At 33.4% G+C, this 25332-nt stretch overlaps 1 protein-coding gene across 2 annotated transcripts in view; it reads left to right on the top strand.

Annotated features, from left to right (window-relative positions):
- The window catches only part of ROCK2 (Rho associated coiled-coil containing protein kinase 2), a 134754-nt gene that overhangs the window by 93003 nt on the left and 16419 nt on the right, over positions 1-25332 (top strand). For both annotated transcript variants that reach the window (XM_007456912.1, XM_007456911.1), the window contains exons 7-26: positions 675-813; positions 2903-2994; positions 3823-3982; positions 5566-5626; positions 6204-6215; positions 8314-8393; positions 8557-8605; positions 9184-9319; positions 9408-9499; positions 9710-9956; positions 10338-10444; positions 13112-13271; positions 15185-15345; positions 15713-15897; positions 20737-20806; positions 21546-21649; positions 21813-21999; positions 23774-23867; positions 23962-24056; positions 25067-25246. In XM_007456912.1, coding sequence (XP_007456974.1) covers positions 675-813; positions 2903-2994; positions 3823-3982; positions 5566-5626; positions 6204-6215; positions 8314-8393; positions 8557-8605; positions 9184-9319; positions 9408-9499; positions 9710-9956; positions 10338-10444; positions 13112-13271; positions 15185-15345; positions 15713-15897; positions 20737-20806; positions 21546-21649; positions 21813-21999; positions 23774-23867; positions 23962-24056; positions 25067-25246 — 2411 coding nt within the window. The remainder of the gene's footprint in view (positions 1-674; positions 814-2902; positions 2995-3822; positions 3983-5565; positions 5627-6203; positions 6216-8313; positions 8394-8556; positions 8606-9183; positions 9320-9407; positions 9500-9709; positions 9957-10337; positions 10445-13111; positions 13272-15184; positions 15346-15712; positions 15898-20736; positions 20807-21545; positions 21650-21812; positions 22000-23773; positions 23868-23961; positions 24057-25066; positions 25247-25332) is intronic.

Raw genomic sequence — 25332 nt, forward strand, 5'->3', positions numbered from 1 at the left:
TCAGCAGGAACACTGCATTAGGAGGCTGTTTCTGCCGTTTTCAGCTCTAGCTGTGTGTCATCTTAGGCAAATCACATGTCGTCTGTCTGGGCCTGGCTTCCTCATATGTAAAACAATAGGGCTGATCTAACTCTTAGAGCTGCACTGTCCAGTCTATCATGATGAAAGTGGTTTACGTCTGCACTGTTTAGTACGTTAGGCACCTGCCATATCGAGCACTTGAAATATGGCTAGTGTGACTAGGGAACTGAATTTTTCATTTTACTTAATTGTAATTAATTTAACTTTAAAGTGCCAATTGTAGCTAGTGACTATTGTATTGTATAACATAAAAGGTTGATTTAGCTTAAGCACTAACTGATCTGACCCCACCTAGTAATCTTTTAAATTATCCAGTAAATTGTTTTTTTCCCCCATTATGTATTTAAAAACCCAACAAATTCTACAGTTAGTATTGATTTTATTTTGCTCTTAAAAGTTCATGGTTCATTGGTATGATTATAATTTAAATATATTCTTGGTGTGCGCCTGTTTGTTTTGACTGAGATTCCTGGCCCGTAGACCTTTTCGTTCTTCCATGCATGTGACAAATTTAAACTTAACATATTTAGATATTAGGTGAAAAATGTTTAATTTGCATTCTATGTTACACTCTTTTTTTCTTGGAACTTTAGGGGATACTCCATTTTATGCAGATTCACTGGTAGGAACATATAGCAAAATTATGGATCATAAAAACTCACTATGTTTCCCTGAAGATGCAGAAATTTCTAAACATGCGAAGAATCTCATCTGTGCCTTCTTAACAGATAGGTAATATACATTGAATTTCTTTATAGAGAATCCTTTTAACTTCTGGATTTGTAGAAATGAAAGCATACCTAACTCTTATTTACATATAAAATCAATCTTTTTATCCAAATTGCATTTAATTCTGGTTTAGCCTTTTCGTACTGCTAAGCCTGGTGTTGGGTTACCCTTGTCATTTTGTATGTGCAGCCTAATGGTAATCTAACTCTAATCTTAACCCTCATGTCTAAAAAGGAAAAAAACAGAACTTGGTAAAATAATGCATTTGAGAGAAATAAAACTTCTGTATTATTCATATTTTATCCTCTAAGGTGATTTAAGCTGTACTGCTCTTGATCGTACAACTTTTGAGAAGAGAACATTTTTGTGCAGATAAATACTCAAAAGTTAATAATCTTAAAAACTATGTGCTTGATTTGAGAGTGCCTCCTTCCCAACCGTTTTTAATTTGCATTTGAATATGAGCAAGTCCATCCTGGAAATTCTATATTTCTTGAAACAAACTAGATGAACATTGCTGTGAAAACCTGCCTTAAAAAGAGAAGCTAGAAAACTATTTTAAGTTTCTTCCTTGCCCTCTGTATTCTGTTCTTTTCTGGTTTCCCATTTTATATTTGTAATAGGAGTCATCCTATTAAAGGACTAACACATGTAAGTGGGTGCTTCCACCTCAGTCCAGACTTACCTCACTAGCTTTATGATTTTAGGAAAATTATTTTACTTGTTGGGGAAATAATTTTACTCATCCTTAAAATGATGGGATCAGATTAGATGATAACTAAGAACATTTCTTGCCCTAAGATGCTGATTCCTCAGCACACCTTATTATTGCCTGTTAGCCAGTTGCTGTTAGAACCAGTACTGCAGTGACTATCCTTATACATTTATCTTTGCATACGTTTTGTAGGATAAAATCTTAAAGGTGGAATTCTAGGAGATATATTTTAAAATTGACCTACTTGAGTTACAAATTTGACCCCCAGAGAAGTCACATCAGGGTATATTTCCATTATTAATAATTGTTTCCTTCATTCTTGTCAAACTAAGTATTATGAATTACTTCTTTTCCATATAAAGCAAGAAAATTATATTTTTCCTCATTAGACAGCTTAATCATTTTTATATGTTTATCAATCATTTGTACAATAAAACTTTGATTGTTAATTACATGATTAATGAATAATACATGGTGATAAACTCAACATAATGTTTGATTTGAGGACTAGATGGAGTTGATGGGAATGACCATAATTTGTGTTGAAGGGTAAAATATAAAACAGGATACAGCATATGCTAATCAAAGGAGTACCATTCATGAAATATTTGCCTTAGCAATTTATGGGGGGGGGGTGTGGTTGCAGTCTAAGTAATGATTGTAGGTGGAGAAAAGATAGTTTGAAAAGAATTTAATGCCATCAGTGTGGCTAAGAGCACTTCCTTCTAAACTTTACAGGTTTTTTTGTTTATATTAAACATAGCTCCAGGGACATATAAAAAATGTTTTTTATTTCCATATAGTCTTCACTGAAGACTCAACAGGTCAAAAAATGAAATTATTAGTAACATTTTTTTGTATTCAGAATGATAATTTTAATATAAATGTAATATATATTTAACAATTTATATTTAATATAGATGTAGATATATCCAGAGTAAACATGGATAGCTTCAAACATAATATGTGAATTCTTTTTAAGCAAGGAGGAGGATTTTTTAAAATAACGTTTATTAGAAAGGTTTTAAAAAACTCTTCTATGCCAAAAGTTAAATCTCCATCCATTTTACCCCCTAAAGTTGGTCACGTGGTTTTGGCACACACAGATGATTTTTTTCATTGAAAATCTCGTACTTTCATTTGACACAAAACAGCTGGAAACATATTTCCCTTTCCATGGCATTTACTATCTAGAGCAATCATATACTATAAAATTAGATTGCTTATTTTTGAGCAACATTTAAGCTGGAGCTTTTAATAAAGATATCTTAAACTCATTTCTGATCCTTATTTTGATCCTTGTTGAGATAAGAGTTAATATTTTTTTATTTATATAATGTTACTCTTTATAATACAGTTTTTAACTGCATTGTTTAGGGAGGTACGACTTGGAAGAAATGGGGTAGAAGAAATCAAACAACATCCTTTCTTTAAGAATGATCAATGGAATTGGGATAACATAAGAGAGAGTAAGTCAATAAATTTAAATATTTCCATTTCATCACATTTTAAATCTCATAAATTGATTCCTCTTCTGAGTTAATAAGCATGTCTGTACACTTAATGCTAACTAATTTTTAAATTGAGAGGCTTCATTTCAATTTGTTCTGAAGCAGTATTTATAACTAAATTAATATTACCTCAGTATCTTAGCAAACTAATATGTCTTTATTTCCCAGTGCTTTTATGATAAACATAGGTTTCTTAATTTGTCAAGCTAAGTTTTATGGATCTCAGTAATTTTTAGAATTGGGGAAATACAATTCTTTAATTCAGTTGTTTGAATTAATAAATCAGTAATTAGTTACTTATGGAGACCATACTCTGGTGAATACTAGGGTAAGCATAGTAATTCATTTAAACTTCATGTATATTTACATTAATTCATTTGAAGCGTAAGAAATATTTCTACTTAAAGAATGTAGAAAACCGAAGACTAAAGAACCATATATGCAAGTTATTGCTGCTTGTAATTTTAACACCTAGAATAATATCATCCTGCTTTCCTTGTTTGACTGATTTATCTATATTTAAAACCAATCTAATATAATAATAAAACACATAAAATTTCAATTCTTTGAAATGATAAAACAAAATCTGTTACTAAAATATTCTATAGTAAATCATAATAATATAGTATTGTTAATGAATCAAATATCAATATGTAATATGTTAATATTTATATAACATATTATTAATAATATATAATTACTAATATAAAACAAAACAGGGGTCGTTTATATAATTTTAAATCAGATATATTATTATTAAATAACTCGTTTCTTTTCTTTTAATAGCGGCAGCTCCTGTGGTACCTGAACTCAGCAGTGACATAGACAGCAGCAATTTTGATGACATTGAAGATGATAAAGGAGATGTAGAAACCTTCCCAATTCCTAAAGCTTTTGTGGGAAATCAGCTGCCTTTTATAGGATTTACCTACTATAGAGAAAATTTGTATGTGATTTGTTTGTTACATTTTTATTGTTTTCAGCATTTAGCTATAAAGAGTTGTCTTACTTTGAGACTGAATTATAGAAGATAAAGTGTTAATTTGTTTTAAACTGAGTTTTTTCATAGAATATTATATGATATTTATTTACAAATGAATGTAAGGCAATGTTCTGTGTTCTTTGGGGGATGTAGCGTAAGACCAAACACCTGCTTTTGAAGGAGCTTGTCAACTAATAAGAATTATATAGTCATAATGAATTATATAGTCATAATGAAAGGTAGAATGTGGTATTTGCCTTAAGAAACGTACCAAAAAGATATGAGATGGTTCAGAAGAAAAATGAAAGTCACATCTCGTTGGGACGAGGGTAGGGGAAGGTCAGGTAAGACCTCAGGGAAGAGGTAGTATCTTAGCCAAGTCTAAAGTTAAGAAAGGGTTTTGAATGGCTGAGATGTAAGGAGGTTAGGTGAGTATAGTGGGGAGGTGAATAGTGGAAGCAAAAGTTTGGAATGTAAGCATACTTTGGGAGCAGAGTAGTATAGTCCAGTAGGGTTCAAACATAGGGTATATCTATCTATCTATCTATCTATCTATCTATATATATCACTGTATCATGACCATTTGGAGGATTTAATGAAACTGTGATTTTCTTGCCTGTAATCCCTCCATGTAGTGCAGAGCCTGGCACAAGATCATTCAATACATATTGGTCAACTGGAGTGATTATTGGGTATAAAATTAGAAAATAGACTGGAGTTGGAGTTTAGGGGAAGCATATGCAACAGATGATTGTTGTGTGCTGTGCTAAGGGACTTTTGGCTTTGACAGGCAGTAAAGAGCCACTGAAAACTGTTAAGTAGTTGAATGAAGTATTAAAGATGTTTGAGAAACATATATTTGAGAAATATTTGGTATTTCCATGTGTGTAATGGTTGGGGTGATCAACCATTACGGTTTCCCCAGGACTGAGGGGTTTCCTGGGATGTGGTGTGGGACTTCCATGCTAAAACCAGGAAAATCCCAGGCAAACCAGCATGAATTGTCATCCTGCTAAGGACAGTGTTCTGAAAACTACTGTAATGCTGACTAAATTGAGGATATCAGTGCCAGGAGAAACCCAAGCATGTTTATACACAGTGAGGAAGGGCCCAGTTAAGCGAGAAATTAACAGTTAAATAGAAGTGATGATTTGGGTATTAAGACCTGGAGATCAAGAGGCGTTATTTTTGAAAAGGAGGAGAGCTGTCTCTTTCCAGAAGATTTCTAGGAAAGAAGAATAAGATAGTTGCAGGGACTCAAAGTAAGATGAATAGGGAGAGAAATGTAGTGCTATTTAGTGACTCCAGTCTCAACGATGTTAAAGACTAGAACACCTGCTTAAGAGTGAGAGGCAAGAAATATTTATCATTTTAAATGGTTGAAAATGTTGTACATCTCTAGAGGGGAAAATACTACTTCATTTTAAATATGTTGAAGTGAAAAGAACGAGAATCTGTGGTTGGAATTTAATTCTGAGAATAACTTGGTATTAGAAAATGAGTTAAAATGACACGCAAAAGAATTTATTTCCTGCCCTTCTTTCTAGGTTATTAAGTGACTCTCCATCTTGTAAAGAAAATGATTCGATACAATCAAGGAAAAACGAAGTATGTGTAAATTTTTACTACTCTACACGTGTTCAAATATTTTAGTAACATCCCTGTATTTTTAAAGTTCATTTGATGCTACTTTTAGATGGCATTCCTTCTTGCAATCCAGTTCAGCATAACATTGAAGTGATTCACTTATTTGACAAGTATCACTGTGTGAGATCCAATGGCTAGTGAAAAGATGGCTTGTACATGGCTTTAGGCTTAGTTTTAGTAGCCAAAGTGATAGAATAGGTTTACAAACAGCTGTATTTTCTACCAGTTAGAAAATTTTATGATCTTAGCACTATAAAAGAGTACAGATAATAAGCTATAAGAATATAGAAATAGTAGATAATTTAAATTTTGACTGTTTAGCAATGAATTCATATAAAGGATAATTTAATCAAAATGTTACAATATTTTGTGACCTCTATACAAAGCTAAATCATGAACACACATACACATAAATGAGGATGCTAAACATTTTTCTCTTCAAAACCCAAAAAAATTAGGTAATTTTGGTATGATTTGTGTTTTAGGAATTTTACAAAGCATAACAAGCATTTTAATGTTTTTGTTTTGTTTTAAATAGGAGAGTCAAGAGGTATGTTGATGTCAAATATGTTGAAAAACAGGAAAATCTCATCACTCTAGCGATGTTTTGTTATAATCACATTCCACCTAGCATTTGGAGTACTACACCTACCCAAGAGAGAAGTTCTCAACCTTTTTTCTACCAAGTATTCTTTTTATTATTGCTCCTATGGATCTGTTGTTTAAAATATATATTATGTAATTTTCTTGTTTTTATTTGTTAAGGATATATAAGTAGCAGCAAGAACTTTTGATTGGCATGTGATAACTAGTGTGATCGAATTATACTAATATAGTAGCAGCCAAAAGCTGTTAAACTTGACTAGTTCATTGGCCTGTATTTTCTTACTAGGGAAGTATACAGTTTTGCTTAAGGTATATGAAATATTTAAGAAATCATGGAGAACCTACTCACTAGAAAGAATAGTGGAAAGAACATTGGCCATGGAATCTAATAGATCAGGGTCTTTTGGGCACTGCCACTTATTAGCTATGCTGTCTTGGCCCAGCTGTTCACCTTTTTTGGATTTCAGCTTCTTTATTGACTAGATATAATACTACCCATCTTTTTAGGGGTTTTGTTAGGATTAATGAGACAATATCTGTAAAGTGCCTGCCACTGTACCTAAAACACAAAAGGAACTTGAAAAGTTAAATCCTTTATAAAGGCAGTAAGGCTCCCAAAATGCAATATTTAATGCTTTCTGTAATTTTAGTTTGTTTAAAGCCCGACATATCTGGCCTTATAGCAAGATGACTTGTAATTAATTAGTTGTCATTTATCCAAAAGAGTTATTGTTGACAACTTTTCATAGTATTTTGCCTGGCACAGTGTAGGAAGATATAAAGAAGAGCTTTTATATATCTTTTTTTTGAGGGAAAATTGGTATGTAACATTACATAAGTTTCAGGTATACAACATTATGATTCTCCTGTATTCATTGCAAAGTGATCATTATCAAAAGTCTAGTAATCATCCATCACCATACACTTGACCCCATTCACTCATTTCATCCAGCCCTAACCACCTTTTCCTCTGGTAATGACCAGTCTGTTCCCTGTCTTTGAGTTTGTCTTTGTTTTATTTTCTTTCCTTTTCTGTGTGTGTGTGTGTCTGTTTCCGCATATGGTTTTTGTCTTTCACTTTCTGACTTATTTCTAATACCCTCAAGGTTCATCCATGTTGCAAATGGCAAGATTTCACTTTTTTTTTTTTATGGCTGAGTAGTAGTTTCCACTGTGTATAATATACCACATCTTCTTTATTCATTCATCCACCAGTGGATATTCAGGTTGTTTCCATAACTTGGGTGCATATATCGTTTTGAATTAGTGTTTTCATATTCTTCAGATAAATACTCAGAAGTGGAATAGCTGGACTGTATGTTAGTTCTATCCTTATCTTTTGAAGAATCTCCATACTGTTCTCCGTAGTGGCTGTACCAATTTACATCCCCACCAACACTGCACCAGGGTTCCCTTTTCTCCACATGCTCTCCAATATTTGTTATTTTTGTCTTTTTGATGATAGCCAACCTGACAGGTGTGAGGTGATATCTCATTATGGTTTTCATTTGCATTTCCCTAATAATTAGTCATGTTGAACATCTTTTCATAGGTCTCTTGGCTATCTGCATGTCTTCTTTGGAAAAATGGGAAGAGCTTTTATTATTTTTAAGAAAAGTAATATATTTTTGAACGTGTTCTGTCAAATATTCCAAATATTTGTTTCAGATGTAGACCTTTTATCTTTATAATCACAAATGGTGACAGTATTTTCGAATAAATAATCTACAAAAGAATGATGGAGGATATCAAAGGATATCCTTTGTTCATAATGAATGAGAAACTTGGTGTCATAGAAGAATTCTGCCAAGATCAGAGCTTTTTATTCTTATGTTTACATAGTGTGTTCATACATAACATGTGTACTGTAATAGAAAGCAAGAGATGGGGGATTTTTTCTCTCTGTCAATAAAAATCACATTAAGAATGTACAAAAACCGTACCTATATTAAGTTGAAAGAAAAGAGATTATCATTGTTTTCTTTAAGCCTCTCACCTTTTAAATATGATCAGACTTTATAAAATTTCTTATTTTCTGACAGATTCAGAAAAAACTATACACATTAGAAGAACACCTTAGCAGTGAGATACAAGCCAAAGAGGAACTAGAGCAGAAGTGCAGGTATGTTTTGTAGATAATTGTTATATTTTAAAATGTAAGTTTAAACATTTTACTAAAAAAGAAGAGCTAAAAAGTAATTATATGATAATTTTATAATTTATGGTAAATGTCTTTATTGTAAACTAGGAGAGAATTATTTACTGTTGCCTTTGAAATTCTTTAGATCTGTTAATACTCGCCTAGAGAAAGTAGCAAAGGAGCTAGAAGAAGAGGTAAAGTCTCTCTGTGCTTTTATTAACATTTTTGTTCATAAAAAGTTTTGATGCCTGACTTATCTACAGAGTTCTTTTAGTACCATATTAATACATATCTTGTTATATAGTAAAATCTACCTTGTAGTATTGGTGGACAGGACTCTCAGATTATAGGGTAACCATGATAATAGGCTTCATTTTGTTATGTTTTTGAAAATGAGTTAATTTAGTATGTGTAGATATTTCAAGTAAAAAGAAAACTGCACTCATATTACTTACATGGCTTAAAAGCAAATTGGCAATTGTTTCTTTTTTTATTCAGACCCATAGTTTGTATTAAGTAAAGATGGTTCAGTGGTGATGGAATGTTACAGAAATTTTGACTTTCAATAGTAAACAAAACACTTATGGTCCTGATTATTTAAGAATAGTGTGCTATTTAAAAAATATGGAAAACATTGTAGTTTTAACAAAAGGGCAGTTAATAGCTTTTTTAAAGGTCTTTTTTATTTGCTTGATGTAACTGAAATATTTTTTGTTTTCGTTTGATTTTTATACATACTTTCCTTTGATAATAACTTCAAGCATTATTTCAGATTACCTTAAGGAAAAATGTGGAATCAGCATTAAGACAATTAGAAAGAGAAAAGGCGCTTCTTCAGCACAAAAATGCAGAATATCAGCGGAAAGCTGATCAAGAAGCAGACAAGAAGCGAAATTTGGAGAATGATGGTTTGTGGTGCAGAATATTAAATACTAAGAGAAATGTTTGTGTGTGTGTGTTGTGTTGAAGCTACCGCTAAAATGCTTTTTATCACAGTTAACAGTTTAAAAGATCAACTTGAAGATTTGAAAAAAAGAAATCAGAACTCTCAGATGTCCACTGAGAAAGTGAATCAACTCCAGAGACAAGTAGGTTGATCCCAATTTATAAGGATATTGAATCTTATTTATGACTATCTGTTAACATTTGTTTTAATTGGCAGTGTTACGAAAAGGAAATCATTAGGAAAATATTTTTAGGTTTTTGTTTATTTTAAATAGTAATAATTGAAGGTATTTTCATCATATATACCTGTGTTTATTTGTTTGTTGTTTGTTTGGTTTTGAATGGAATAACAGCTGGATGAAACCAATGCTTTGCTGCGAACAGAATCTGATACTGCAGCCCGGTTAAGGAAAACCCAGGCAGAAAGTTCAAAACAGATTCAACAGCTGGAATCTAACAATAGAGATCTGCAAGATAAAAATTGCCTCCTGGAGACTGCCAAGTTAAAACTTGAAAAGGAATTTATCAATCTTCAGTCAGTTCTAGAATCTGAAAGGAGGGACCGAACCCATGGATCAGAGATTATTAATGACTTACAAGGTATTAAAGTAGATATTCTATTGAGTTCATCTTAATGATTTGTGTTTTGGAAATAACCTTAGATGATGGATAATGTGCTAGAATAGTACACGTCTGAATATAATACTCTTATGTAAGGTTAGCATATTAGAAATACATTGTTACAAAATTTTATGGATGAAAGATTTACTTTCAAGTAGTATGAAGTATTTTTAGTAACAAACCACTTGTAAAGGTGGTAGATTGGATTCCAGTCGAATTAACTCTAAAGCACTACACCAACAATTATAAAAGTTCTGCTAATAACAACTTTAAAGAATGAGGTGAATTCCAAATTTTTTACTCTAAGTTTAATATGTATACTATATGAGTTTATTGTTTTTAAAAATGTTTCAATTTTAGGTAGAATATCTGGCCTAGAAGAAGATTTAAAGAATGGCAAAATCTTATTAGCAAAAGTAGAGATTGAGAAGAGACAACTACAGGAGAGATTTACTGATTTGGAAAAGGTAAAACATGTTAAGTTTTACGTTTGTGTAAGTAAATGACTAAGACAGTTTCGGGTTGAAAAACTTATTTTAAAATAAGGAAAATTAGGAACTGAAATATTTCCAACACTCATGTACTTTCTTATATTCACACTTGGTTATGTAGATTAGGGATGTGTATTTTAAGGCATACCATAACACTGTACAAGCAACCCTTAGATGTTAGATTCTTATGAAGGGAGTCTCTTGGGGTGTATGATGAGGATGCTTTTTCCTGGGCATCCAAGGAAAATGCAAATTTTGACTTACAATATATCTTTTTTTAAAAAAAATAAATTTATTTATCTTATTTATTTATTTTTGGCTGCATTGGGTCTTTATTGCTGCATGTGGGGGGCTACTCTTCGTTGTGGTGAGCGGGCTTCTCATTGCGGTGGCTTTTCTTGTTGTGAAGCACAGGCTCTAGGCATGCTTGCTTCAGTAGTCGTGGCTCATGGGCTCTAGAGCGCAGGCTAAGTAGTTGTGGCTCGTGGGCTTAGTTGCTCTGCGGCATGTGGGATCTTCCTAGACCAGGGATCGAACCTGTGTCCCCTGCATTGGCAGGTGGATTCTTAACCACTGCGCCACCAGGGAAGCCCATCTTACAATATGTCTTTAAAATGACATAAAGTTATTGTGACTTTTCATTTAGAAATTTACCAAAAAGTACTATAAACCAGGGATAATTTTTAGGCTCTGTGCAGTTAATATTTTATTTTCATTCACTTAAGTATTTAATGTATCATATGTGGTAGAAATATCAGGATGCAGTTCTTCCCCTTAACAGTCTCACAGTCTAATGGGTAATTTGTAAAGTAATAATAAAGTACACAGATAATTCTAATGCAGTGTGGTAAGTAGAATGATAGAGGTATGGGCAGGGTATATTGGGTGCACAGAATGAATCCCTAATCTGACAGGGCAGGAATGGTTGACAGGGTAAAGTTGGGGAGGACAGCATGGGCATAAGGCACAGAGGATAGAAAATAAAAAAGTCATAGTCAGTTTATTTAAATGCAAATGATTCAGTATTTCTGGAGTAAAGAGCAGGGGTCAACAAATTTTAATCTTTTAAGGGAAAGACAGTAAATACTTTAGACTTTGCAGGCCATATGGTCTCTGCTGCAGTAAAGGGAATGGGCATGGCTATGATCTAATGAAGTTTTACAAAACTAGACTTCAGGCTAAAACTGGCCTGAAGACCTAATGTTAAAGTGTGATGAATTCACTGGCCTGAGTGAGGCTACAGAGCCAGGCATGAGCCAGGCCATGCAAGATGTTGAATACTCTATTAACAACACTTAGTTGCTGTAAGTAATGGACTAGTCACTGAAGTGGATGATTTTATTAGAGGAACATTTAAGATAGATCATTATGTACCATGTGGAAACTAGGTTTGAGGAGGACACGATGACGTAGGTAGATTAGTCAGAGGCTTTTTCAGTAACCTAGATAATGGAGATTTAACTAGTACAGTAGTTTGTTCAAAGGATGGAAAATAAGGATGAATCTGAGAAATATTTGGAGGAGGAATATTTGGGAACACTTAGTGATTGATTAGATATGGCGTGTGAATAGTACTCAAGAACGAGTTCTGGGTTCCTAGTTTGTGACGAAATCTATAGTGGTACCATTAATTAATAAAGAATAAAGGAAAAATAACTGTTTTAGAGGAGACAGTGATAAATCCATTTTAGTCCTAAGTTGAGGTGCCTGTGAGACAGCCAAATTAGGATGTCTACAAAGAGGTAAGCTATGGTAGTAGCAGCTAGAAATATTTGAGAGTCATCGATATAGAAGTAACTCAAGCCATGTGACTGGAAGAGCCCATCTGCAAAGAGATTGCTTAGAGCATTGGTTTTTCAGAGCAGAGTGAATTAGTCTGTTGGTGGATTGTGTAGTTTGAAAAAAATCATTTTTATTCTTGAAAAACAAAAGAAATACCTATATTTACGATATAAATTGTAGAAAACAAAGAATTAGAAAATCTTTTGAGGATATATCGAAAATAGACTGACTTCTATTAAAGATTCTCAACTTAAAACAAGTCTCCTAGGTGGAAAATAAGGGTGAATAGTAGAGGATCCTGAGATTTCTTTTTTTTTTTTTTTTTTTTTTTTTTTAGAATATAGCAAGGGAAACATTAGGTATGTTTTAAAAGTTTGAGAAGTAATAATATAGGAAGAGGAGAAGCATTATGGCTAAAGAACACTACTCCAGAGAACACCCAACATTTAAGGGGCAGCTGGGAGAAAACTTCACATGCAACAGAAAAGATGAGAGCAGGATGGGGAGAGCCAAGTGAGTTCAGTGTCAGGTATGTCAAGGAAATAGTTTCAAGGGCAACAGTGAGTTCGAATGAAATAAAGACTATAAATGTCTGTTGAATTTGATACTGAGATATCATTTGTCACTTTATTGAGCTCAAGCAATCTCAATGAAGATCTCAAAACAGTAGAGTGGAGATGTGGGAGATGGGTACAGAGGGAAGTGAACAGGTAGAGTGCACAGATTACTTTTACAAGAAGTTTGAAGATCAGAGGGAACATGTTGAACATTATTAGTAAGCCTGTAAAAAAAAGACTCTACGTTTTTGAAATTGCAAGCCAGTCTTTTTTGTTGATAGCTGCCATCTAAAATCTTTAATAGGAGAAGAACAACATGGAAATAGATATGACCTACCAACTAAAAGTTATACAGCAGAGCCTAGAACAAGAAGAGGCTGAACATAAGGCTACAAAAGCACGGCTGGCAGATAAAAATAAGATTTATGAATCCATTGAAGAAGCTAAATCAGAAGCCATGAAAGGTACGCATTTTCATAAGAGGGTTTTCAGGAGCATTTTACGGAATTGATTCTGTATTCAACTCTGATTTTGAAAAATATTTTAAAAAGTATTAGGAAAGCTTTACATATATGTTTTTCCTTGAAGGCAGCATCCATTTCTAAGGTAGTAAGCCCCCGACACAGAATTACTCAACCGAATTTCTAGATCAGAGAGAAATTAATAGTTCAGTGCTATCAACAGTGACAGGCATACAGAGTGCGAAGCTCACGATACATCTATTCAGATTTGGGGGATATGCTCTTTTTATAATATTTAGTTTGACATTTCACCAGCTTGTGTTACGAAAGTCTTGCGAGTTTTTAAAATGAGTACATTTGTTTATAGATTATTCTCTGAAGTGTTGAAAATAAACCAATTTAGCATATTTTAATTTAGCATTTTTTAAAATTCCTTTTTACAGCTGTAACATAAGGTACAAACGACTTTCATATTTTGTATGAATACACAAAACTTAAATTTTATAGATGGTACATCTGGTGTAAAGCCTTTGGTCTTTTCCAATGCATGTCATTGCATTGCATTCTTTGTTTAAGAATATGGCTTAGCAATGAATTACTAGTTATGTGACTTTCTCTAGTTACTTATTCTTTTTGTGCCCTGTTTCCTGTAAAGGGACAATTACTGTATTAGGTTGTTGTGAAAAACAAGTATAATGATACCTGAAAAGTGCTTAGAAAATGCTAGCTATTTTTAGTAGTATGTGAAAAATGGTTTCATTTTTCTACACTTTTGAAGACAGTTCATTAAAAACTGAAAATTCATAAGGTTTAATTTTTACCCAGTATAACTCTGTAATAAATGATAATTAGAGGTTGAACATTAGGTATGAAGGAGCAGAAGAATCTATTGAATTTGAACAGATTTTCTAATCAGTAATCCTTTACATGTAATAACTTGCAGTTACTATGAAATCACTTGATTAGACATAAACTTTGTCTGCTCTTCACTTTGAGACTGAAAAAACGTCTTTAGAAGTCTTTTCTGATTAATAAAACAAATTAAAAGTTTGTTGCAAATCATTTAGAAAATATAGGAAAATAAAAAGTAAAGATTAACCAGAATGCTACTAAATCAGGATGATATTTTCTCAATTTTCTCTACTGTTTTGTTTTTTTTCCTTTTAAAAAATATTGTGAACATTTTCTTAGGTCATTGAAAATTCTCCTGTGTGAGCACTTATCAAGTGCTTGCCATGTGCCAGGCAGCATTTAAGTACTACACATATGCTAATGCAAAATCTTTGCAAAATCCCTATGGGTGTAGGTGCTATTGTCACCATTCTAGACATAAGGAAACTGAGCCTCAGAGAGGTTAATTAAGTTGGCTAGTCAAGTAATTAGGAAGTGTCAGAACCAGGATTTAAACTCAGGAAGTTTGGTTCTAGAGTCCTGTCCTCTGCCAACTCCCTAAAACATAATTTTCATCTTCTGCATAGTAATATGCTACTATAGAAAGAGCCATTGAGGTCATAGGATCTACCTCTATAATGATTAGGATCTTGCTTAATGTTTTTAGGCAAGAAGAGTAACACTGAGAAGCACAGAGTAGCCGAAAAATGAATCTTTATTTAAAAAGATGTACATGTCTTTTAGAAACATAAGTAAAGGCAGAATTATTTTGCTTTCATTAAAATGGATGTAATATTGTGGAATGTGGTAGAATTTTATACCCTGCAAACGAAACACCTAATTTTCAAGCATGAAATTGTTGACATTTCAATTATATTAAGAGGAGAGATGAAAATATTAAATTGGAAATTTAAAAAATTATTAAGGCAGCATCATTTAACTGTTAATTTTTATTAGCACTGTGTCATGTATTTGATATGCTTCTTTTGTTTGATTCATGATTATGTCCATTTTTATGGCAATAGAAATGGAGAAAAAGCTCTTGGAGGAAAGAACTTTAAAACAGAAAGTAGAGAACTTGTTGCTGGAGGCTGAGAAAAGATGCTCTATATTAGACTGTGACCTCAAACAGTCACAGCAGAAAATAAACGAACTCCTCAAACAGAAAGATGTGCTAAATGAGGATGTAAGTGTGAAGTTTACTAATAAATAATAGTAAACGATTTAATGAATTAATAGTAAACTAGGTTTATTTATAAAGGTTCAGTGATGGTTTTATAATTTAAAATTTTTTCTTGTAAAATAATATTCCATAATCTTTCAATTTTACTGAATTTGGATGATATACTAAATGAATCATGATTAAAACTTTTTTAAAGACCACGTTTTATTTTAAAAATATGTCATTATGGAAAATCCAAGAAATATTTTATTTTGAAGTGAATTAACTGTTTAAGGGGAAAAATCTGTTTTACATCATCATATTTACTGCCAGCTTCATTGATAAGAAAGTCAAAATAATTTACTTACATACCAATAACAATATTTTTTAGGTTAGAAACTTGACATTAAAAATAGAGCAGGAAACTCAGAAGCGCTGCCTTACACAAAATGACTTGAAGATGCAAACACAGCAAGTTAACACACTAAAAATGTCAGAAAAGCAGTTGAAACAAGAGAATAATCATCTCCTAGAAATGAAAATGAGCTTGGAAAAACAGAATGCTGAACTTCGAAAGTAAGTTAATTGTTTGAGACAAAATTTATTAATATGCACAACTATCCACATGTAAATTATCTTAATTTTGATTTATCTGGGGATTTTCTTTTGACCCTTTTGTTTTCTTGACCGCATTTTCTCTTTCTTTCTGTTTTAAGTAATGTGTTAAGTGCCACTGTTGTCCTTCAAAAAGATTTTATTTGCTTCCCTGACAGTTTTTTACTACTGCCACCTTATGATATAATATATAGAGTGTTGGTGTTGAAGAAGAAGAAAATGTCTGGGATTTGTACTCCATGCTCTTAGGATTTTTCCTCAGGACTGTCCCTCAAGCCTAAGTGCTTTTTGTTTGTTTCTTTAGTTTCTGGGACTTGGAAATGTTTGACTGTTAAGCAAACACCATATAATTTTTAAATCAGTTTTTAGGATACACTCTAGTGCTATATTTAATTTACTTAGAAAATAGAAAACATTGGTAAAATACTTTTAAAGTATACAGTAATATACTGTTAAAATTTACCCCATTCAGTCATTAGTAGTATAATTAGTTCTTCCCAATCATGACCAAAGGTCATATTGGATTCCAGTTATTTGGTAGGAGGCAGAGTGAAAAGAAAATAAGCTTTGGAGCCAGACAGATCAAGGTGTGAATCCCATTTCCACTACTTACTAGCTGATCAACTTTGGGCAAAATATTTTAACCTCTCTGAACCTTTTGTCACACCTACAGAAGGGGCAGTAATAGCTTCCTTGTTAGGGATCTTGTAAAGCAGGGGTCCCCAACCCCCAGGCCACGGACTGGTACCGGTCCGCAGCCTGTTAGGAACCGGGCCGCACAGCAGGAGGTGAGCGGCAGGAGCGAGTGAGCGAAGCTTCGTCTGCCGCTGCCCATCGCCCCCCATCGCCCCCCATCGCTCCCCATCGCCCCCCATCGCTGGCATTGCCGCCTGAACCATCCCCCCACCCCACCCTGGTCCGTGGAAAAATCGTCTTCCACGAAACCAGTTCCTGGTAAAGGTTGGGGACCACTGTTGTAAAGGATAACAATGACTTATTTACAGCATCTAGCACACAGTAAATGGTAGGGACCATTATTACTACAACTGTTACTGTTACTATTACTAGTATGTCTACTATAGGACTATTACTTTGTTCCTATCACTTTTGCTAATTGCCTGCTTTTTACATACCTGTGACAGGTCAGCAAGATTGACACTACTTAGGAAAGGATGGTCAAATATTCAAATGTTGACACTTCCTAGGAAAGGATGGTCAAAAAGAGTTTGTTCTTTTTGCTGATCTGTTGCCTGGGTAAACCTAGATTCTTAAACTTCATGAGATTTTAACTTTTAAAAATTGGAAATAGAAACTTGAACAGTATTCAGGCATCTTTGTCCAATATTTTTTTGTTCTTTGTTGTTTCCTCTGTGTGTTAGCTTTATTCTTCCCTCTCATTTTTTTATTTAACAGAAAACTTGGTCCTTCAAGAAGGACAAACTCTAGAGATGTGTCTTATAGCTTCATTTATATGGAGCGACCCTGATTTGGCTTTTCTGGATCTCTAAGTCCTGAGATGGAACTCATTTGCCTGGCTTTGGTCAAGAGCCTAAACTGTGGATCCTCAGTTCTAGGGAACACAGTCTTTAAAACTATTTGACTGCACAGCTGTTCTCCATAGTATTTATTCTAACAGCAATGTTTATATGAATACAAAGGCTAGTTAAATATGTAGATTGTGTTTCTTCTCCTGTTCTAATTACTCTTTGTTTATACCTAATTTATGATACTTAGTATATATGCCTATTATTTTCTTCATAAGTGCACTTGGATCTATTGTTTCTTAATCCCTCAGTTCCTAACCCCTCCTGGCCAAAGATACCCACATCTGCTGTCTTAATCACCTAACAGAGTATAAATTCATTGAATGGCAAAGAAAAACCTACTTATATTTTGCTATCTCCAACCCTTGATTAATTTCTTGCACATAAGACATCGTCAGTAAGTATTGCATGAATGAATGCATATCTATCATGTGTAAGGCACTGATAACCACTATGGGAGATTCAAAGATGAGTCAGATGTATTTCCTACCCTTAAGCTTACTAGCATTTTATCAGAAGTTATTCCTTGGGAAGAGGTAAGGCAAGTACATAAATAATTGGAATACAAAGTTAAATACATACATATATATATATATATATATATATATATATATATATATATATGCAATGAGAATTTAATATGAAGTGCTCTGTAGGCTTGCACTTGAAAATGGCCAACATAGACTTCTTTTCTTCTTTCCAAGATTCCAGTAAAACTCTAGTAGAGGAATTTTTTAAATGTGTAAACCCACATCATGTCATTCCAGTGGATTGGAGGACAGGAAATTACTTTAGTTAATGAGATAGTAGCAGGTGGGTGGAAACCTTCTGCCTAATGAAGTACAGCAGCAGAAGCAACAGCCAGGAGTATATATGAAGTGGGAAATAGGTGAAGAAGAAAAATGTTTCATTATTCAAAGCAAATACCTTGGAGGGCTGGAGTAAGATGTGATGTTATAAATGGAGCAATCTGCTGGTCATACTCTGCCACTACCCCTTGCAGAAATGTCTGTAGTCAGGCATTGCCACCACTAGGGTTCCTACAGAGCGTTCCCGCTGAAGAAATGGGGCATACCCTCTGTGGATAATTACAACAGCTAGTATGGGGTCAGCAGCTCAGAGAAAAGCCTTTCTCATTCTGGCATTTAGTGGTCTTCCTGTTTATGACTGACTTCCTAAGCCTCTCATTTTAAACTGAAGTTTGCTATTTAGAAAACCCCTCCCCTGTACCCAGAGATTAAAATTTCTGATGCCTCCTGGTTACTCATCACTAGGCATTTGAGGAAAGCCTGAGGTTGGGGAGAGGCTAGGGATGGTAAGAGCTAAATTCTCACATCTGGCAGCAGGGAATTGGTAAATAATTAAAATGTATGTCAAGAAATAAGCTGAGATGTGGTGGTAACCACCAAAAGAACAATACATAGAACTGAAACAAAGTGATTTTCTCTAGGGGAATAGGATTAGCCCATGGATGGATATGGATAGGAGACTTAGAATTTTTTCTGTGCTAGTCTGTACTATCTAATTGTAACCATGTGCATATTATGTGGTTACTTTCTGAAAAATATTTTTTCTTAAATACCTAATGAATGTTGAGCTTTAAAAGTTACATATAATGAATGGTAGCTCTTCAAGAAGCTCATGATATTAAAATTACACTGGGGTTTGCTGCACGCGGGCTTAGCTGGTGATGATGATTTAAAATTTTTAAAACTTGTTCTTTCATATGTTATTAATTAGTATCTTTCACATTTTCCGCTCAGAGAAATAAAAATCATGATTCTTTAATAATACACTCATCAATAATAAAATAGAGAATTTATACAATTAAGTGACATTGAGTGATAATTTCCTTTTTATCCAGAAGTTGAAGGGCCAAGTAAGTAAACAAAGTGACCAAATTATATTAAATGCAAATAAGGATGAAAGTCCTAAGTAGTATTAAATTGAAGATGGTGTGATTAAATCATTTAATCTCTCTGAGTTTTTTCTTGCTATCTACATTTTTATTTTATTTTATTTTTTTGGCCCTGCAGCATGTGGGATCTGAGTTCCCCAACCAGGGATCAAACCCATGTCTCCTGCAGTGGGAGCGTGGAGTCTTAACCACTGGACCGCCAGGGAAGTCCAGCTGTATACATTTTTTAAATATCTAAGTGGTAGTAAAATATTTTCTCACTATAAAATATTCAGAACTATATTAAAAGATAAAGAGAAAACAATATAAAGTCTCCTTTATGAATGCAGACATAGTTAATCTCTACAGAGGTAATATATCTTAACAGTCTGTTATTTGAAAAATCCTTCCAAACCCTTTTCTGTGCCTGTACCTGTACATGTATACCATATTTATAGGGTTGAGTTTTTTGTAGATTTTATTTTGTGTTTTTTGTTTTTTTAATTGTATCATATGTTGTGTTGTTCTCCAACTTTATTTGTTTCCCCTTAGCTTTGACTTGGAATAACTGTAATATATATATTTTGTTAATAAGCCTAGACTTTAACTTATTTCAACCCAACCTCTTAAATGCATTGTTAGGCTCATTTTTAATTTTATTTATTTTTTATTTAAGTTTTTTCTTTATTGAAGATTAAAATATGTACAGAAAAAGTAAACAAATGGTAAGTGTAGAACTCAGTAATTTTTACAAAGTGTTCAAATCTGTGCAGTTACCATTTACATTTAGATATAAAAACCCATACTCTTTACCTCCTTGCAGGCCCCCTCCCAGTCATTTCTTCACTCACTCTAAGATAATCAATTTTCAGGTGCTCTTTTAATTCTGCTACTTGGTTGGCATAAATGGCTGATGACAAATGCATGCCTGAGAATATGTAATTTAGTGTTATTGGTTTAATATAGCACTGTTTGGTCTCAGAATCCCTTTATACTCTTAAAAATTATTGAGGACCCCAAAGAGTTATTGTTCATGTGAGTTATATCTAAAGTTATTTTTTGTGTTAGAATTGAAACTGAGAAAATTTTAAAACACAAGAGCATACAAGCACACATTTCATTAGCTGTTGGAGTGATGAAATCATCATATGTCATACAGCCTCGAGAAAAGCCCATATACACTGAGATAATTAAAGCTTTAAGAATAGCAATGATTCTTAGTATTATGAAAATAATTTTACCTCATGAATTCTCTGAAAGGGTCTCAGTACTCCCACGGGTTTCCTAGACCACATTTTAAGAGTTGCTGGCATAATATGTGTCTAACTTATTTAAACCTTTGATTCAATGTCCCCACAGAGAACGTCAAGATGCAGATGGGCAAATGAAAGAGCTCCAAGATCAGCTGGAGGCAGAGCAGTATTTCTCAGTAAGTTCCAGATGTGTTACTTTGAAAATTGTTGTATTTGTAGAATTTTTAAAAATTTTTTGCTGCAAAACCAGGAGACTGATCTTGTCTTTAGAATAGATTCTTATAGCAAACCCCAGACAGAATTTTGTATGAATGTTTTGTACCACCCACATACAAAAGGAACACCTGGGCAAGAGACTGTAGATAGTTTAACAGAAATCCATTGTCATTGCTAAAAACATGGTTCTAAGCACATACTCATACCCTATGAAGTTGATTAATAAAAGCATTGATTTTTGAGGAAGAATATATTTTCGTAATGAAAGAAAGAAAATTGTCATTTTAACATTTGTACTTTTTTGAGATCAGTTTTAAAATATGAAGTAGTAACTGTCACCTCTGTTTCACTGATTTTAAGCCAACAAAATTTTCTTGTCTAAATTAGTAATTTTTTTTTTGCCTCTTCATCCTATCAATCTGTGTCATTTAATGAGAAATCTCACTGTGATATCCAGTTGAAAATCACGCTTCTAAGTTATTAGCGGAATTTTTATTAGTTAATTGGTTGATTACCAGAAAATAGAAAAGCTCTTTAAACTATTAATTTGCTCATGGGCTCAACATTACTGTTTTATGAGCATATTTGTATGTGCTCAACTGGACTTCTTGTCTGGATAGCTTTTGAATATAGAAATAATATTCCTGATGATGATGATGATGATGATGACACATATTTCTATTATATTTTGCTATTTAGACTCTCTATAAAACACAGGTTAGGGAACTTAAAGAAGAATGTGAAGAAAAGACCAAACTTTGTAAAGAATTACAGCAGAAGAAACAGGAATTACAGGATGAAAGGTAAGGATAAGATCCTTGTCTCTTTTGTTCATAGCCATGAACCCTACTCCTAGAACAGTGCCTGCTATACTCCAAATAAAAATTTGTTGATGAAGTGAATTAGACAAAAGTTTGACTTTGTAGTAAAAAATTGAACATAAAATTTTATCCCTCTAAAATGTAGGGACTCCTTGGCTGCTCAACTGGAGATTACCTTAACCAAAGCAGATTCTGAGCAACTGGCTCGCTCAATTGCTGAAGAACAATATTCTGATTTGGAAAAAGAGAAAATCATGAAAGAGCTGGAGATCAAAGAGATGATGGCTAGACACAAACAGGAACTCACTGAAAAAGATGCTACAATTGCGTCTGTAAGTAAAATGCTTGGTTCTTTTTTGGTTCTAATTAAATTACTGTATCATAAATCTTCCTTAGAAATACTAAGAAAGTAACATAGATCTAAAATGAAAAAGTGTATGTGCTGTGGCTACGAGATAGTTGACCTAGTGAACCATCAGCTTCTCAGTGTTCGGCAGAGAAGAGGCTCAAAAGAAAACTACTTCCAATGGCTTCAGCTGTTGGTAAATTCAGAGTTAAAGGACTAAAGTGAAAGGCAAATACCAAAAAGAAAACAGTTTTTTTTTTTCCTTGTTAAACCAGGCTTAGTTTAAAAGAACCTTAAAACTAATCATGAAGTTTAATCATGAAGATAGTCATATGTAGGTTGAAAAAATTGCAAGAAAAATTTCAAATAGAAGTAAAATATCAAGTAGTTGAGTTTGCCTTATCAATTATCCAGACCTATTAAAATGCTACAGTAATTTAAAAGTTTGGCACTAGAACAGGGATATTTAATCCTGTTCAGTGGAAATGAGTAGGGGGGCCAGAAATAGATTCATCATACACATGCAGGAGCTTGGCATACGGTATCAGTGGCAGTATACAAATCAATGGGAAAGGATACAGATTTAATAAATGGTTTTGGAATAACTATATTTTTATGTGGAAAGGAATAAAATTAGTTTCTTCTTATCATTTACCATATACAGTGGTAAATTCTAGCTATCTTAAGAACTTTAAATATGAAAAATAATAATTTTTAAATATTAGAATGGAATCCAAAATTTATTTATACCAGAAGATAGCAAATAAATGACAGGGAAAAGATATTTGTAATGTATTTATTGAACAAGGGATTAGTATCTAGAATATAAGTGGAACTCTTACAATTCAATACAAAAAAGTTAAATAATCCAAAGGAAAAATTGGCCAAAAGAGAAAACCTAAAAATATGAGCAGACGTTTACTCATATAATCCAAAGAAAGTCCATAATAAGATAAATGTGCTAGAGGAATTCGGACACAATACTCCTAGCAGCATAAATGTTTGTAATAGCAAAAATTTCAAATGTTATATTAATAGATGAATGAATGGATAAATGAAATGTGGTAGAAGATAGAACTACTATATCAGTTAAAATGAATTAATTAGGTCTTTATATATATCAACAATTTAAATCTTAATATAATGTTGAGTGAAAGCAATTACAGAAAGATAAATGCAGTATGATGCTATTTATGGACAGTTTAAAATCACATAAAACCGCATTATATTATTTCACGTATATGTAATAAAAGTATACAATCATGGTTGGGAAGGATGAACATATAATTCACAATAAAATATCCTTCAGGAAGGAAGAAGAGGAATATGATTTGAAGTGAATACCAAAGAATGTCAGCTTCTTTAGTAAAATTTTGTTTTCTGTTTTAAAGCAATGTTTGGTAAGAAATTAAATTATGGTTTTAAAATTTATTCTGCATGATGGAATGCAGAGCTTTGTTATAGTATTTGCTTTTTTTAGTTTACTAAATTGTTTTTCATTTAAAATACTGCTAAGGATTTTTGAAAGAGGGCAATTTTTTGGCTTCCTGGGTTGCATATGAAGTTGGTGTGGTTAGCAAAATTTTCATCAAGGGTGAAGTTTGGTAAGGTAGGACAAAGGCAAGAAGTGTAGAGATAGATGTACTTAGAAAAACAAGAGTTTTAGCAACATTCTAGGATATTTTCATTTTGAAGTACTGCTTTAACACTTAACGTTTTGTAAATTAGGATATGATTTTTGTTCTACTTTCATTTCTTAGCTCGAAGAAACTAATAGGACACTGACTAGTGATGTTGCCAATCTTGCAAATGAGAAAGAAGAATTAAATAACAAATGGAAAGATGCCCAAGAGCGTATGTACTAATAAGAATAACGTTTATTTTCAGTGTGCCTAATGCTTGTCAGTTGCTGAATTATCAGTATAATTTTTACATTTTTCTGTTTCAGAACTTTCACGGTTGAAGGATGAAGAGATAAGTGCTGCAGCTATTAAAGCACAGTTTGAGAAGCAACTGTTAACAGAGAGAACACTCAAAACTCAAGTGTGTATAATATGCTCTAAATATGATTTTGAAATTTTTCTTAGTTTACCTTTTTTACATTTTACTTCTAACATTACAGATTGGCTGTAGCAGTCATTGCTTGTATCAGTATTTGTGAACAGTCAGGATTATGTGATTTTTACCAGGTTGGGAGAAGCTAGATTTGATTAACATTGTTGAGTTCAGTGTTTATTAAAGTTTTTCTTAATTTTTCCATATGGAATCACAATCCATCCTAATTTTTTATTGTAATCTGATAAATTTTTCTGCTTTTAAGAAACGGTAGAGAGGGCTTCCCTGGTGGCGCAGTGGTTGAGAGTCCGCCTGCCGATGCAGGGGACACGGGTTCGTGCCCCGGTCCGGGGGGATCCCACATGCCGCGGAGCGGCTGGGCCCGTGAGCCATGGCCGCTGAGCCTGTGCGTCCGGAGCCTGTGCTCCGCAGCGGGAGAGGCCACAAGAGTGAGAGGCCCGCGTACTGCAAAAAAAAAAAAAAAAAAGAAACGGTAGAGAATGACCATTTGCTGACAGCCTAAAAAGGGTCACTCTGAAAAGACACCGTGATTATTAACTATTCTTTTCTCAGCTCTCATGATTGTATATACAGCATGAATACTTGTGGGGTCCAAGATGCTCTGCTCTGTGGCTGGACACATGTTGTATTTTATTAGTGTGATGCCAGTGCAAAACTCTCTTCTAGGATAAAAGAAGATCTGCCTCGTAAAAGTCTCTCTTGGAACTAAAAACCCAAAGTGGTAGAAGGTGACATTAGAATGAACCTATAAACATTTAAAATTATAGTTCTCAGAAAATACGAGAGTGAAAAAGTAATAGAGTATTGGTTGGAAAAGGATGACGAGTAATGAAGAGGGTGTATTTTTAAATACAGAAAGTGTTTCTTTGTGGCCCTGTCTGTAGGGAAGGTTTTGTAACTTGCTGTTGGTGAATGACCAAGAAATCATCAACATAATTTATTTTATTTATTTACATACTTATCTTTATGTTTTTAAGGCTGTGAATAAGTTGGCCGAGATCATGAATCGGAAAGAACCTGTCAAGCGTGGTAGTGACACAGATGTGCGGAGGAAAGAAAAGGAGAATAGAAAGCTACATATGGAGCTTAAATCTGAACGTGAAAAACTGACTCAGCAGATGATCAAGTATCAGAAAGAACTGAATGAAATGCAGGCTGTAAGAATACTTTTTGAAGACTTCTTTTTAAGAAGTAGAATTATTTTCATGTCTATATATTTTATAGCTTATGGAGCATTTCTATT

Source organism: Lipotes vexillifer, unplaced genomic scaffold (genome assembly GCF_000442215.2).
Source record: "Lipotes vexillifer unplaced genomic scaffold, Lipotes_vexillifer_v1.1 scaffold390, whole genome shotgun sequence".
NCBI lineage: Eukaryota > Metazoa > Chordata > Mammalia > Artiodactyla > Lipotidae > Lipotes > Lipotes vexillifer.